General features: G+C 35.1%; 1 protein-coding gene across 1 annotated transcript in view; it reads right to left on the minus strand.

Moving 5' to 3' along the window:
* Positions 1–749: 749 nt before the first annotated feature.
* TRAPPC8 (trafficking protein particle complex 8) overlaps positions 750–16,999 on the minus strand; it is an 80,479-nt gene continuing 64,229 nt past the window's right edge. Inside the window, exons 20-29 of the mRNA XM_006899555.1 lie at positions 16,067–16,509; positions 12,324–12,471; positions 11,368–11,464; positions 10,813–10,881; positions 10,664–10,722; positions 9,035–9,208; positions 7,002–7,103; positions 4,818–4,963; positions 2,913–3,002; positions 750–1,836 (exon numbers count right to left, since the gene is read on the minus strand). Coding sequence (XP_006899617.1) covers positions 1,602–1,836; positions 2,913–3,002; positions 4,818–4,963; positions 7,002–7,103; positions 9,035–9,208; positions 10,664–10,722; positions 10,813–10,881; positions 11,368–11,464; positions 12,324–12,471; positions 16,067–16,509 — 1,563 coding nt within the window. The 3' untranslated portion in view covers positions 750–1,601. The remainder of the gene's footprint in view (positions 1,837–2,912; positions 3,003–4,817; positions 4,964–7,001; positions 7,104–9,034; positions 9,209–10,663; positions 10,723–10,812; positions 10,882–11,367; positions 11,465–12,323; positions 12,472–16,066; positions 16,510–16,999) is intronic.

Here is a 16,999-nt window from a genome sequence, read left to right on the forward strand (position 1 = left end):
TTCCACTTTCTCTAAGATCCACTGTTCGTTCTCTTGGCAGTCCATGGGATATTCAGTATTCTTTCTTTTCCAATACCACAACTCAGACACATTTGTCTGTCGTTCTTTGTCCAGCTCTGAAATGCACCTTAGACTTGGTAGGTGATTGGAAAGACTGTGGCTTGAATTAGATGCACCTTAGCCTCTAAACTGACATCACTGCTCTTCAGGGCTTTGGAAAGATCCCTGAGAGAAGCCATTTCCCATGTTATACGTCTTCTGATTTCCTGACTGCTGGTACCAAGGGTACTGACCAAGCAAGATGAAAATGATAATGTCAGTGTTTTCTCCATCTGTGTTGCCTATCAGTCTAGTGGTGAGAATTTTTGTTTTCTTGATGTTGAGATATAATCCAACGCTGCAGTTCTTGAACTTCTGTGGCAAGCACTTCATGTCCTCCTTGCTTTCAGCAAGCAAGGTTGTGCCACTTGCACAATACAGGTTGTTGATGAGTGTTCCTTCAATCCTGATGCCACAATCAAGTCCAGCTTCTCAAATGACTTGCTCAGCATATGACTGAATAGGTACAGAGAAAGGAAACAGCCCTGATGCACACATTCCCCAATTTGTAACCATTTCTTCCCTTGCTCTGTTGGTACATTTTCTTGGTTGTATAAGCATAATTAAGTGTTCTGGAATTCTCATTCTTCTCAATGTTAGCTATAGTTTGTTATGATAGGTTGTTATCACAGTTTCTTATGATTTCAAATATAAAAATAGTTAATCTTCAGAAAATCAGTTTTTTTAAAAAAAGAGACTTCTAATAAATTCATACAGTGAATATTATGTCTTTATTCTATTTACAATACATTTGTTATAAATATAATACATTTTTGAAAAGCTTATTTTTAATTACCTTGAGTAGATTCATTATTTTTAAACAGATAAACGCAATTGTTAAAGTTACATAATAAAGAATATGATCATTTAAAGGGCAAAAATTTCATGAAATAATGCACTCTATACTGATGAATGAGGAAAAAAAGTCAAAGTCATTTCAAAAGTATATTCAAAGCATTGGAAAAAAGTTTTATTTTTCTTTTTACAAAGTTATGTATAAGCCACAGGGACTACCAGATACTGCAATATGAAGACTCTCTATAACCAAAGTTCAAAACTGACTTTGGAGAATTGTGTGAAGACAGGAAAAGTCTGTATTTAACACTCTATAGAACTTCACAGTAAAGTTGGAATTTAGACTAATGGCTTAATAGGAATATTGCCAACAAGGCCTTTCTCCCAATCATCTCTTCTCCTAATAGTCATATAGCATCAATAAGTTGTAACTGCAGACTTACAATTCTTTAAGACAGGGTCTAATAAGGTGCATGAATTTGTTGAAATTCTGTATTTTGAGCACGTGAATTGTTATTAAGGTTAAAAGAAATAAAAAAGAAGAATGTAAATATCCTCAGTCCAAGGTGCTTTACAGCATCAAAAAACTGACAAGTATTGAGTGATCTGACACCAACCTCCATAACAAGTTAGATATTTCAAATACTGCTGTAAACTCATTCAGTAAAATAAAACATCTTGTGTTTCAGTATAAATTTCTTAGGTTTTCACACATTACTGATGATGATCAGGGCAGGCATGGAGTTCTGCTGACTTGTTTCAAACACCGTAACTTGGTCTGATAACCTGGCAAATACTCTAGGAGTTCCAAGGTTATAAACACCGGTGTGAACAAAGCATGCTTTCAGCTGCAAACTGTGAATCTCCTGACTTTTAAGCTGAAGTTTATATTGTGTTTGTCCAAGCCATGTGAAGGATCCATGGATTTCCAATGCTTCTGGACTAAGAGAGAAAGACAATGAATGGTAAGGTAAGGAAATTCTTTTTCCATCTTTGCCTATAGAAGAGTTCCATTACCATACCCCTTGGATTCACTATTCCTATTTCTAGAAGTTATTTTAAGAACAATTAACAACAATAATGTCAACAGTTGTTACATATGGATGGCTGTTACTAAAATAGATAGCATTTATTTAACAATTATTATTTTCTAGATACAATGCTCAGACCACGCAATTTAATGCTCATAACAGCAGCTAAAAAAATGGTAGACTCTAGGTATAATTTTTTAAGCACTCTGTTACAGATACATACACACAAATGGAAAACAATCAATTATCTACCAAAAGGACACTCTCTTCCAGTGCCATTAAGCCAGAATCAACGCACAGCTGACTCTACATTGGATTTCTGAGGCTGTAAATCACATGGGAGAAGAGTGCTCACGTTTCTCCCTCAGACCCAGGAGTGGATTTGAGGTGTGGCTTTTGGGTTAGCAGTCTTAACTCCCTATGTACTAGGACCACATCATCAGAGCTCCTTACTAAAAACATCAGTACTTTGTGATACAGAGAATGATATAAATAACGTACTAAATTGCTGAGAGCTGACCCATACTTTGTTTATGACATTACTATGTATATAATATTCGGTATACATGTAACTGTTCTAAAATAGCAAGAGAATTATGAATTGCAAAAGGCTTCTGGCTCTAAAATGTGTGGTTTAGTAATTAAAAAATATTTTATAACTACACATATTTTTAAAAATGATCACTTTACTATGTTATCACAAACTTGTTGATTTTAATTTAGTTTTTATCAACTAGCTTTTTTTACAAAAAACATTCTGTGAAAAATTCATTTTCTGCTTTTGAAAATTTCTTTCCATTCTGTCACTACTGTATGCTTGGACAATCTGCTATGAACTTCTTTAACATTAAGGGGGAAAAAAAGTGGGGGGCAATCTTTTTTGTATCCAATACTGCTAATTCTTTTGGATAATTTAACAATATTGTATTTTCACATATCATTTTAAATTGTAAACTAAAAATAACATTAAATTAAAAAAATCTTTACCTTGTTGTTTTATGACGTAGATCAACTATTACATCCACATCAGTTTTAGAACAATTGGAAAGTAAAAGTGTCACTGGTACTAAGCAAAGGCTGTGGGGAAAACAAATGACCATGAAAAAGCTGGCAGTTCACTTTTTCTTAAAGACAGAACTTTCCTAAAAAGAATATGCAAAAAATACCTAACAGAATGTTGCTGTTTATTGTTGCCATAGTTAGATGCCAACTAGTCTTACTCAGACTCACAACAACCCTTTATACAAAAGACTGAAAGCCTGCTCCTTAAAAAAATTTAAATTCAAGGAAGAAAAATACCCCACCCATCCCTAAATTAAACAGTCAAGACAAATAACTGGGTAAAAACAAAGCATATTTGTACAATGCTTGAATGCTAAATACAAGAACTCTCACATAAACACCCACAAACCAAACTTATTTCCATTTAGAGTATTTCCTCTTCCAATATAAGGGCTTTTAAGGTATTAGTTTACTGAAAGGAAAAATAAAGTTAAATACTCTATCCAGAGAAATTTCTTTGAGGTATAATAAAACCCTGTCCTCTTTATGTTTACTGAGATTAATCTAATTTTGGCCTAAACATTTATGTTATTTACCAAATTTGCATAGACCCATGATATTCTGGAACCATGTAAATTATTCCTATACTTATGAGGATATACTTGTTTAGATAACCTCGTTTTTAATATTATAATTAGTTCATTAAGCACGAGAGAAAGGAAAGATCATGTTGGAAGAAAACATTTTACAAGGTTGGTATAGATTTGAGGAACATAATAAATGCATATAATCTGTACACAAAGAAGTATAGTTACATACTCTTATTTGTATTTCACTTACAAACATTTAGGACTACTTCAAGAACTTTAGAAAAATATGATACTCATCCCCTACCTCAGGTCAATCAAATGAGAATCTCTAAGGAAAAGACCGAAGCATGAATCTTTCTTAAATTTCCTCATACCTTCAATTATCAAAACCTGTCAGCGAGTTGATTCCAACCTACAGAAACTCTCCATTGGGTTTCCGAGGCAATTAATTTTTATGGAAGGGCAATGCTCATCTCTTCTTCTACAGAGCTGCTGGTGGATTCAAACTATGGACCTTTTGGTTAGCAGCCAGAAGTGGTATACAGTGTTACACACTATGCTACTGGAGTTCCTTTCAGTTATTACTTTCAAGTTTGTTGATTCCAAATGAAGTTTCTCTCCATCTGTGCAAATCTGAAATCTTTTAAAGGTTTTCTCAACACTTAATAATTATCTTAAGTAAATAATTTCTAAATTTGAACTACTAAATGAGTCTTTATTATAGTCACATTGTCAAGTTTAATTTGTGTCTAAAACAGAAGTGATAAATGTCCCCCAGTTGAAGCATAATGTAAAAACTCATCCTCAAAAGAAACTATGCCAATCCAGAGATGGCTGAGGTATTCACTAGTTTTAACTATGGCTGCAATGAAAAGTAATACTCACTCATCACTGTCATTCCAGTTGATACCAACTCAGTGATCTTTGATTAGGCAAATTTGAATCCAACTGGTGAATATGAATCATCCGAGATGGAAGGCCTTTTGGATAGCAACACCACTCCCCTACCACCTCGGTCACCAGAGCTCCCATGGGGGCCACCCCCTCATTACCATTGGGCTGGAACTGACTCACAGACGGCCCTCCAGTGTGTTAGTCAAGTTATAAATGAAATGAGAGGAGAATACCATCTTGTGCTCCAGTTTGTGGATTGGAACGAGCACGGTTAAATTACTTAAGAGGAATTCCTATAGATTTAGTATTATTCTAAAATTATTCTTCAATGTTTAGGGTGTCACTGCAAAATTAAATACATAAATGTGTGTGAGTGTTGTAGAAAGTAGGAAAAATAATCTCAAACCTTTTTAGATGAAATGGATGATTAAAAGATTCTGGATAGTGAAGACTCGTTTTAATGAGACTAGAAAGCTGCTCCACTGGTGGTCTTGAAGAAACTGTAGTGTTTTCTGGCCTGACAAATTTTAATAGCTCCATTTCTGGTGGTTCCTGAGAAAAGAAAAGAAAAATTATGACAATGTAATGATTGCCTTTTGTATATTATAGACAAACAAAAGAAGTTAAAACTAGTAGAGATAAAGCTATACAAAATCTGAAAAGTGCTTTTCAGCTGTGACTTAATATAACCAGTTATCATTTGCAACATCTTCATTTACTCAGATCTTACTTATTCAGACTGATTATTTACTATTATATTTATTATTTATTATTATATCCTGAAGTTAGTCATAATCACACCAACTTCACATACTGATCCTGTTAAAAAATGAATACATATAATTTGTTCACAAGTAAAAAGAGTTTCTTAACAATAATTATTCCAAAAAGTTGTCCTGGAAGTTCTCATCTGTTAAAAACTGTTAAGGATTTGGTGGAGACATTCAATCGTACAGAATCTGCTTCAATAGTTAGCATCTAAAATTACTTTAAAATTTCATTTTTAAACTAGACTGATGTGCTTGTTTTGGGAGCACATGTACTAAAATTGGAACAATACAGAGAAAATTAGCATAGCCACTGAGTAAGGATAACATGCACATTCATGAAGTGTTCCATATTATTACACCTCTTAGCATGGAGGATGAAGAAAGGCTGTCCAATGATGCTTCAGAGTCCTGAACATTTAGACGAAATTTGTATTTTCACTGTCAGTATAGCAAATTAGTCAAACAATAGTAATACACTATTGGATTAAAAAAAAAGACATGTATTTTATAATTTATGTTTCAACTACCTATGCTGTTGTTATGTACCATCAAGTAGGGACCACCACATGGCTAGCTGACCTTCCAATGGGTTTTAAGAGGCAGTTCATTGCACAGGAGAAGTCTGTCCATCTTTCTCTCATGGAGCAAGCTGGTAGATTTGAACTGCCTTTGGGTTAGCAGCAAAATTCCTAACAATTAAACCACCTGAGATCCCTTTAAACTACTTAGTTGAAGGTTAATGTTTATGCAAAATTATTAATATAGCCAGTGTCAGGTGAGCTGTAAACATTTCAAAGAATATTAATCATTTTCATCTAAATGGAAATAAAGACTAATGTTCTATTTCTATTACCATTATTTTCTCTCTAGGTTCTTCTTTTATTCTCCATTAGATACCAGGATAATTTTGATATTTTTCTCATTTTCTCTTAAGCAGTTTGAGTTTTAATGTATCCCAGGTATTCACAAGCTATAGTCCCCAAGCCAAACAGATCCTGCCCTTTGTTTTAAAATGAACAGAAATATGACCTCATCCTTTTTTTTAAAAAATATACTATTTATGTTCTACTTTTAGATCCAATAGCAGTGTTGGTTAATTGTGGCACAGCCATCGAACCCATAAAGCTTAAAAAAATATTTACAATCAAACTTCGTATAGTAAAATTTGTTGCATTTTTATCTACACATCTCTAAAAGTAAGTAAGTATGCAAGAATAGAAGAATAAGTGTATAGACAGTTTCAACTGTTTCATATGCATCTAAAAGTAGAACTATGAATAAGATTACTATCTGTTTTTTACAGAGTCATTATGAATTATAACTGACAGGTCAATGGTAATTTATAAGAATTTTTTTATAAGGCTAAAGAGTAGTTTAAGAAAGATGACAATGTACATCAAATGCTATTATCAGCTGTTGCACAACTACAGAGTCCACTGTTCACTTTTACAACACACCTCCTGAGTGCTGCAAAATAAACTTCTTAAAGATAGGAAAGTAGAGAGAAGTTGTTTCCCTTCCTCTTATGTAAATACATTCTTTTTAAAGCTTTGACTTCCAGATTCAAGTAGAATATACCTTAGTAAACTCCAAGCTCATAAGTGAAGCTTACCACTTTCAAGTGAGTGCTATGACATTTTTAAATAGTCATGTTAATTTCCAAGTTTAATAAATAATCTGCTACCTATTACTTCAATTCCAACAGAGTCTGCTTAAGTAGATACCTACAAAGCCAAAGAGATACACATACAACGTAAGAGTAACAAAAAAGCCCAAGCTAACAGGAAAAGTCAAATATAAACTATAAATTTCGCCATTACCTGTTTTTGAGGATATGAAAATGCTTCTTTTCCTATAGTGTGAAGAATAACATGATGCTGTCCTTCCAAAATAAGCTGTTTATTGTCTTCCACAACATATGCCTGTAAAATACAAAACACAATATGTTGTCTCACTTGGTGCTAAACTTAAAAGTTGTTGTTGTTGTTATGTGCCGTCGAGTCGTTTGCGACTCATAGCGACCCTATGTACAACAGCCCTAAACCCTGCTCTATCCTGTGCCAATCGCATTGCCTCTGACACACCCATCCCGATTACCCCAGTCACTGAATCAACCCACCTCATAGAGGGGCTTCCCCTCCTGCGCTGTCGCTCTACTCTACCCAGCGTGATGTCCCTCTCCAAAGGCCTGTCTCTCCTTGCAACATGTCCAAACTATGTCAGACAAAGCCCCAGAATCTTTGCCTCCAAGGAGTAGCCTGGTTTAACCCTCTCTAGGATGAATCTATTTGTTTTCTTGGCAGTCCATGGTACATTCAATACTCTTCTCCAGCACCACAGCTCAAAGGCATCAATTCTCCTTCTGTCCTCCCTAGTCAATGTCCAACTCTCTGATGCATAACAAGTGATTTCAAAGACCATGGCCTGTATCAGGCGCACCTTAGTCTCCAGAGAGACACCGTTGCTCTTGAGTACTTTAGAGAGGTCCCTAACAGCAGACTTTCCCATCGCGATACGCTTTTTGATTTCCTGGCTGGTGGTGCCAAGAGTGCTGACTGTGGAGCCGAGCAAACCGAAGTTGTGAACAATCTCAATCTCTTCGCCATCCATCCTGATGCTATCAATTGGTCCAGTGGTGAGAATCTTTGTCTTCTTGACATTGAGCCTCAGTCCATACTGAAGGCTGCAGTCCTTGACCCTCAGCAGTAAGTGCATGAGGTCCTCCTCAGTTTCAGCAAGCAGGGCTGTGTCATCTGCATAACGCAGATTGTTGACAGATCATCCACCAATCCTAGCACCACGCTTCTCCTCATAGAGCCCAGCCTCTCGGATAATCTGCTCTGCGTACAGGCTGAAAAGGTATGGAGATAGGACACATCCCTGGCACACACCCTTCCCAATTTTGAACCATGCAGTGTTATCCTGCTCTGTTCTGACGACCGCCTCTTGGTCCGAGTATAGGTTTCGCATTAGCACCAACTCAATATCTGATGATCACACACAAACTATTTAAATCATTAAATGATAAATTAATAGAGAATATAATAAAACAGAACGTGATCTTTATCTGAATCCACTGATAAGTTGTCACCACTAAGGTGGGCACCATACATTTTGTTCTGCCTGTAATGATGCAGCTTAAAGCACACAGCATTAGCTAACACTTGACAAAGACAGAACACGAATGTAAACCAAGGCTCTTGTTAGGAATACCATTAGGGGAGCTTAAGAAAGATATTCATTAATGCCATAGTACTCAACCAAAGAAATGGAGAATATAGGAGGTTCTGCACAACAAATGAACAACCCCGTTTGTTTTTGTTTTTTAAGAAATAAATTTTCAAAAAAGAAAAAGAGAGGGAAGAACCTGTTGTAGGTTAAGAGAAACTTAAAAAATTTAAACTTAGTTGTTTGTTTCATTTTAATTTTCAAATAAACTACCAACAAAAAGGAAAGTAAAATTAAAGAAATACAAGTAAATTAAATAAGAATACCAAACAAATTAGTGGCTGATGGAGCCTTATGGATAAGGACCTAAGGTTCACGTGCTAGTTTTCCTCTGCAGAATGTTTGAAATGCCATAATAAAATGTTTTAACACTACTTTTTTCCATGGGGCTGTATTATCTACAATATTACCAGTAAAATGCTAGACATAAAAGTATGCAAGAAGAGTATCTGGATGAATGTTTTTTTTCTTTTGGAAAGAAAAAAGAGTAATTCTAGAACTACTATAAAATTAATTTTGACATGAAAATTAGAATGTTTAAGCAGATAAAACTACAAATAACTTGCATTTCTTTAGGCTAAATATGTGAAAGCAAGGCTTGTGGAAATAATCTAGCAACACATACCTTCCATAAAATGACAATATTCAAATCCACCTCACTGCATTTCTGAATCAATTTCAGTGCATCCTCTAAGGACTGTTTTTCTGAATGTACAGAAGGTTGCGCTTGTGGCTTTTTCAATTCAGAGGATAAACTTCGGTAAAAGAAGTCAGCACATGGGCTTGTTGAACTTATGATCTAGTAAAAGAAAATCAGGTCTATATAATGTTTTCAATATAAAAGATTATATAACATAATATACATGAATAATTGAATGAAAACTAATGTAAAAGCAAAGAAAAACAGATAATGACAAGAAAATGATATATAGACTTCATAAAAACATTTCTCTTTATCACTTACATTATTTCAATTAAATATATCCTGAAAAACCCTTTATTTTTGTAACCTTTATAAAACACACACAAAAGCTATTCAGTAATTTTTTGACAGCTCTGTCAGTCTAATTCAGAGAAGCCACATTAAAACTTAAAAAGGCAAAAACAAGGAACTCATGCAATATTATTCAAAATGGGTGACCCTGGAGGACATTATGCTGAGTGAAATAGTCACAAAAGGACAAATACTGCATGGTACCATTACTGCAAAATGGGACTGATATCAGGGTTGGGGTAAGACTGAGAAAAACTGGATAAATTGCGTATACTGCACAGAAACAGGTAAGGGAAAGAATAATTTTAAAGCGATGTATGATAGGGTATTATGGTTATCACAAGAGTCCACAATTAAGGTTGCATAATGGAGTGTACTTGGGAGCGGTGGGAGGGATGCGGGAGGATTGTATATCAAAGAATTTTTCTTTTACTTTTCAAAGAGAGGAGCGAACTGGGGCTGGGGGGGGGGGGGGGCACAGGGAGAGGGCTGGGCAGGGAGAAAAGTGCAACAATGAATGAATGGAAATCCAAAATCTCTGTAAATGTTCACTGAAATTATTAAAATAAAATTTAAAATAAAATATATTAATAAAAAAACTTAAAAAGAAAAAAATATGTAAAAGTTTTCCTATTGCTTAAGGTTCTTATCATAAAATAGTTAAAACTATGTTCCCCTTGACCTGATATTAGGCTTAACCTTCGAAGCATCAAGGATTTACCATCTAAATACTAATAACAGGCATTATTATTCAATAAAACAAAATGCAAATAGAATTAATATTAACTTATTCTTTCTATCTGATGGGAGATAGCAAGAGAAAATAATTTTAAATGGACTCCAAAAATTACCTTTAATTAACTGAACACCATGATTCATAACAAAATATCTACATTTGTGGTTTCTGGAATATAGGATACATTATGTGTGTGTTAACCTGAAGAGTTGATTATCAAACATTAAAATATACCCAGGAGAGTATCCCCCTGTATGTTCCACTCCAATCACTTCCATTAATAAACAGAATACTTATATACAGGTACTTGTTTTATAATAACATAAAACATTCTCAAAATAAAGTTCATTTTAAATAACTCATGAAAGTGGCATGGTTCATATAGAATTTTTGGTTTGCTTTGAGGGATGAAAGAAGCTATAAACTCTCATCCTCCAAAAAACTTGCAGATTATTGAAACAAATAGCCAGAAATTCTAGAACTGTGACTTTGTAAATCAAACACTATAATGTTTATTTACATACCTGTTCATTTCCAAAGATGATATCTGCAAAGGTGTATTTTTCTGAGGACTGTGCAGCAGCTGAAAAACAGGAAAAACGAAACTAATCATATCATTGGTATGAAATATGAAAGGACTACTTATGAAATTGTGAAAATAAAATATATTTACCTTCTTGTTCCTTACATCTTACTGCCTTGAAGCAAAACTTTCCCTTTTCTCTACTGGCAAGTTTGGCATCTAGAAAGATAAAACAATTCCAAAGATTTTTCTCAACCTATAGTAAAATTGAATCCCTACTAATTAAGCACTGTGTAACTGTGGATAAGCACGTAAATCCTCTAAAGAATCTTCATCAGTAAAATAAGACTAGTCATTGTATTTTTCTCTTAGCTTATTATGAGAATTTAAGGAGAATTGACATGAGTCAATACTGCATGTAACAAACATGGTGCAGCATGTAATAAGCACTTGATAAAACTGACTGCAATGCTATCATATTTTCATTTTTAACAATGAGCATATACACTAATTACACAGTTTGAAAAAGAAAAAAATGCAAGCAATGAAAGTATGGTGAAAACAAGACAAAAAAGTAATTAAAAAAATGTCATCTAATTACATAAACAAAAAGTATAAGAAATGCACTAAAAATCTCATCATAATCTGGTATCATCATGCAAAATGTATAACTTTTGTTATGAAGTGGAGGAAAATTAAACAAACCTTTGTTTTCGGAGAGATTTACAGATTTCTGTAGCTTCCAGTGTTTGCTACTGCTTGACATTTGTACAATATGAAATTCCTTAACACCTGCTTCACTCTGTCAAATTAAAATAGTCCAGTAAAAATAATATTCAAATATTAATATCAAAATAAGTATGAATTAACCATTAAAATAAATCTGTATTTGGACATTAACAACATGTAGTTTGGAAAGTTGTGGGTTTTTTTCCTCATGTCAGATGGGTAGCTGCCCATGTCGTAACAAGGTTTAAGGGGTGGTACATATCACACAGCAGTGTCAAGTTCCAATCGTCATGCTTATGAACCGGAGAAGGACCAGTTCACAAAGTTTCTTATCTTAAATTCCTATCTATATATTCTTTTGGTTTTTTGGGAGAAACTTTTTTGGTAAACAGCAAATGAAGATTATTATTTTTTTTTAATGATGAACCACACTTAAGCATAATATCCTACTAACATTCTTCAGAACATGGAAGTCAACATTTTATCCAAGAATTATTTCCAATTACAATGTATTTCCAGGAGGGCATCTGTTACAATACTAGGGGTAAGAAGAATTTTTTTCTCCATAACTAGAATCTATGAAAATAAGTTACGCTGCTAGTACTAAAAGGGTTAAAATTTACTTTGCCAATTTTTAATAAAATTTTTTCTTTTGATCTTTAACTTGCAATTTTAAATTGTTAAAATCTTACGCTTTCCCAAGTATACAACACTTTAAATCTAGACTACATAGGGTCACTATGAGTTGCAGGGAACTTGACAGCTCATAACAACAATGCTGCATTGTAGTCTGTGTTAGACAGCTGACAGAATTTCTAAAGTCCCAGTTTATGCTGACTTTTAAAAGAAAAAAATTCCTTAAGGTACAGTAGGGTGTGAAAAGATTTCATTCTCAAACACAATTAAAAACTCTAATTGTTAAGACAACTTACAGTATTCATATTCTCTACATCTACAAAGACTAGCATATTGCCTCCTCTGCCTTCTTCATCTTCAAGAGAATTACTTCTGCAGACAGTGGCTCTTACATTCAAAGATCGGCTGGTACAAATAACCGCAGTGTGTCTTAATATTCTGTGACTGAAGAAGTAAAAAAAAAAAAAAACACAAACTGAAGCAAAGGTCCTCTCCCAGTAGTGATTTCTAATTCTCAATAAGTATTGTAACATCTATCATACCTCCACACGACTTACACGATATGGAAGCAGCCAAGTGCCCACCAATAAATGAATGGATAGAGAAACTATGGTACATCCACACTATAGAATATTACATAGCACTGAAAAACGGTGAACTCCTAAAACACTACACAACTTGGATGAATTTGTAAAACATTATGCTGAGTGAAATACCTCAGCTGCAAAAGCTCAAATTCTTCCTAAGTCGACTGGTATAACAAAAGGATGGATTCCAGTGGATGGAGGAATAAGGAAAGAACAACAGAATGAACTTAGCACTGGAATTGATGATGAGAAAGACAATCTGAACAGACAACTGGACATTATATATGACAACTAATAATCTGGTACAGAACAAGCATTACAAAGTGAACTGGAGGAGGGGAAAGGAAGGAAAAAATATTTATGAATAAATGAATGAATGAATAAAAATCTATCTGTAAACATTCACTAAAATGACAATTTTTTAAAAAAAAGGAAGAATACATTCCTTATATGTTGCTAAGTATATTTATCTCCAAATAAGCAAAACTTAAAAAGTACAATGAGTCCCTTCTCAGCAGGAAGTAGCTAAGAGAACGCCATCCCCTTTTCCTTATGAATCAGGGTGAAGTCTCTCTCAGGGAGGTGAGATAGGGAATGGCAAAGGACACACTGACAAAGGAGATTAATCAGAACTGGCTTCAATAAGCACTGTGGCAATTGGACAATTAAAACAGACATTGGGGGGGGAGAAGAACGAACTGGGGAGGAGGGTAGAGAAAATGAATGAACGAAAACCCAAAATCTCTGTAAATGTTCACTAAAACTAATAAAATTTAGTAATAATAAAAAAATTAAAAAGCACAATGAAATACAATCATCTAATTAGCCTAATCTTAGTTCAACATTTTGTCCTCAATTTAGATGGGAATGATTAAGTCTCCCTGACACCAGGCTTTTGATTGAACATTCTACTCATCTCAAAGTACAAAAAAAAAAAGTTCTTTCTAGTAATGTCCTGATAATACTTTTCTGACAATGGTTACTAAGTTGGTGAATGAGCATAGAACACAATTAAAATCTAGCATTCAATGACTTCTACAACACCGCTTTACTTTTCAAGATTTAATCCCCATTTCTTTATATTGCAGCTCTCCAGCAGGACAAAAGATGTGAAATCTCCTTTTACATTATTTACAGCCTCCAAAAAGGAGGGTCAACTAATCTGATGATAGCAAACAGTTGAGTGTATTGTACTTTAGCCAAAGGATCTTCATTCATATACACTAATCACTACTTTTGTCTGCCTCCTCAATACCCAAATGACTTTCCTTTTTTTGGAGATTTACTTCACAATTCCTTCATTCCACAAATCATTCCTTGAAAGCTTTGGGCAGAGTACTGACTCTCACTCTTACGTTAAGGAAAATGAACACCTACTGAAGACCTAAAATATACCTGTACACACCAAATATAATCTCATTTAAATTTCAGAATAGGTCTTGGGGAAAAAATGTAGGCAGTGTGTATGACAGCATGGGCACAGGAGCTGAGCAAGGCTTGCAGGATGGGGTATGTAGGCAGCATGCAGGAGCTTAAGGACACAAGAAGGCAGCTGAAGCAGGGCCACTGGAATCGGGCAAGGGCTTGGAAGGGCTCTCTGCCACTTCTACAGTCTCTATACGATCTAAGAGGGTAGGCCTAACCTGCCTGCAAGCCTATATACGTCACTCACCACTAAAACCCATGATCAGAGTTGGTAGAACAGGAAGGTGGGAAGGCAAGGAATGAGGGTCCACAGGGAACCCCTGAGACTCCTCATCCTCACTGCCTCTCCTCTCAACAGCCACGCCCTCTGCAGTAACTGGGAAGGGAGGCATCTGAGAAGCAGTGAAGGAGAGGGTACAGCAGCATAGGCACTAACGACAGGGTACACTTCAACTCCTAAGTAAAACCAACTGCGATACAATAACCTGGTCTTTGGAACATAAACACACTGATATATGAGAACAGAGGTAATATAAGTAAAATGCCACAAGGACATTATCACAAATAAAATATTCTATTTTGAATATAAATGTCAGAGATCTGGGTGGGTCAGTTAGGACAGAGTTCTTCCAGTGATTGTCTCTTATAATCTCACCTATCTGTTCTGCAAATATACACATATCTTTTCAGACATTTTCAAAAGGAAAAGTGAGAGCTGGGCAAAAGGAAAGTAGCACAAAACACTTTTGAAAACAGGATTATGGCAAGCAGGTCATCTTTATACACAAGTAACATATTTTAATACATCATAAATCATAAATTAAAAGTTATCACTTGATAACTCTGGACATAGTATTTATTCATATGAAGGAATCACAAAATTTATAGATAAAAAGAACTAAAGGGTTTTTTTTATTAAAAAAACCTTTATGTATCTAGAATTAATTGCTTTATTAAAGACACTCTCAGATATAAAACCTGAACCCCTCCTATCAAGGTGATTACCACTCACAGTGACCCCTCTCTCAGGTTCTCGTGGTTGTATATTAAGGACCACCTCAGCTATAAGTATGCATAATCAGGAAGATTTATTACTTCTAAATAAAAAAATGCCATTTAAACTAATAGAAATCTGCCTTTCATCAAGCTAATTCTGATGTATAGCAACCCTACAAGGTTTGTAATATTTAAGAAGCAGACTATATCTTCCTCCATAAAAGGGCTACAAGGAACTCATGCAATATTATTCAAAGTGGGTGACCCTGGAGGACATTATGCTGAGTGAAACAGTTCAGTCACAAAGGGACAAATACTGCATGGTGCCTCTGTTGTAGAATGGGTCTGACATCAGGGTGGGGGTATGACAGAAAAAACTGGATAAATTATGTATATTGTATTGAAACAGATGAGGGAAAGAACAGATTAGAAGTGTTATATGATTGAGTATTATGGTTAGCACAGGAATCCAGAATTAAGGTTGCATAGAGAAGTGTACTCGGGGTGGGGGGTGGGGGAGAAGGGACGTGGGAATTGTATACTAATGAAGGAAATTTTTTTCTTTTTTTTTTTTTTCTCTCTCTTCGGAGGGGGAAGCGAGCTGGTGGGGAGGGGGGGGAAGGGAGAAAATTGCGGCAATGAATGAATGGAAATCCAAAACCTCTGTAAAAAAAATTATAAAAAAAAAGGCTACTGTATTTGAATCCTCAATCTTTCAGATAGGAGACAACCACTTAACTACTGTCTCATTAGGCTGTTCATTAACAAATATATTTACATCAAAATATTTTTTTAATATGGTCACCTAAGGGAGCTCTGGTGGCCAAGTGGTAAGGAGCTGTGATGCCACACCAAAGACAAGGGTTTTGAATCCACCAGCTACTCTGTGGGAGAAGGATGGGCAATCTACTCCCATGCAATTTACCCCTCTGAAAACCCAGCTAAGAGCTGGCTCCAACTCAATGATAAACAACATTAGGAACTTATGTTAAACACAGAAGTCAAATCTGAAAGGTTTAAAAGATACTCACTGTATTTTGGGTTGCTTTTGAACACTTTCATAGTAAAACAAAAAATTAATTTCATGGACACCTTCTTCATCTGGCCCCCGTAACCACATTGGTAGCTGGACTGATGCTCCAGGTAGAAGAACAGAGTCAGGAAGAGGAACAGGAATCACCTCTGGTTGACTTCCTATGCCAATGCCAAAGTCGACAGAAGAAGCTGACGATATGAGTGCTGTACATACAGAGGTAGAATCTGTCACAACAGTCTTGTAAGCACTACAGTTCTCAGAAGCTGAGGGGCTTACTGGTGTTAGAACAGCAGTATTACCACCAAAAGTAAAGAACTCTGGACGTTTAGAAACAACCTTCAATCCAGTAAGAGGACATTTGCTGACATTGACAAATTCTACAAATGCTTTTCGGATTTCTCCACAGAGGAGCCCTGTAGGAAAATGTATAAAGAACACCTGCATTGGAGGGAAAAAATATTATTATATAGTGTGTTGAATATTCTGAACACTAATGCATAACACTTCTAAGATGCAGTTATTTCTTTACTAAAACTCTATGAATAGTTCATTAACTGTCTTTGCTATTCCCCTGAACATGCAGCAGTAATCAATAACTACAATTGGGAAAAGAGTGTGAGATAGAAACTCTCAATGCTGTCACTCAGCAGTCAATTTTTGAGGAGAAAGAAAAAATCAGTGCATGTTACAATCTTCGTAACTGGGAAACATTGATGTGATAGTTTATGAAAACTATAGTCAACAGCATTATGCAGAAAAGAGCTATCTTGGTATCCTCCACCGATTTTAATTTTTACAACTTTAACTAGAAGAATCAGTCTTCCCTTTGAAAGTAAATACTAGACAATTCTTAAATAAATACTTCCAAACAAATATTTGCTAAATTGTAAAAGTGTAGAGTCCTAAAACAGCATCTGAATCCTCGGGT

This window comes from Elephantulus edwardii, unplaced genomic scaffold (genome assembly GCF_000299155.1).
Source record: "Elephantulus edwardii isolate Elephantulus edwardi_28Jun2011 unplaced genomic scaffold, EleEdw1.0 scaffold00261, whole genome shotgun sequence".
Taxonomy (NCBI): Eukaryota; Metazoa; Chordata; class Mammalia; order Macroscelidea; family Macroscelididae; genus Elephantulus; species Elephantulus edwardii.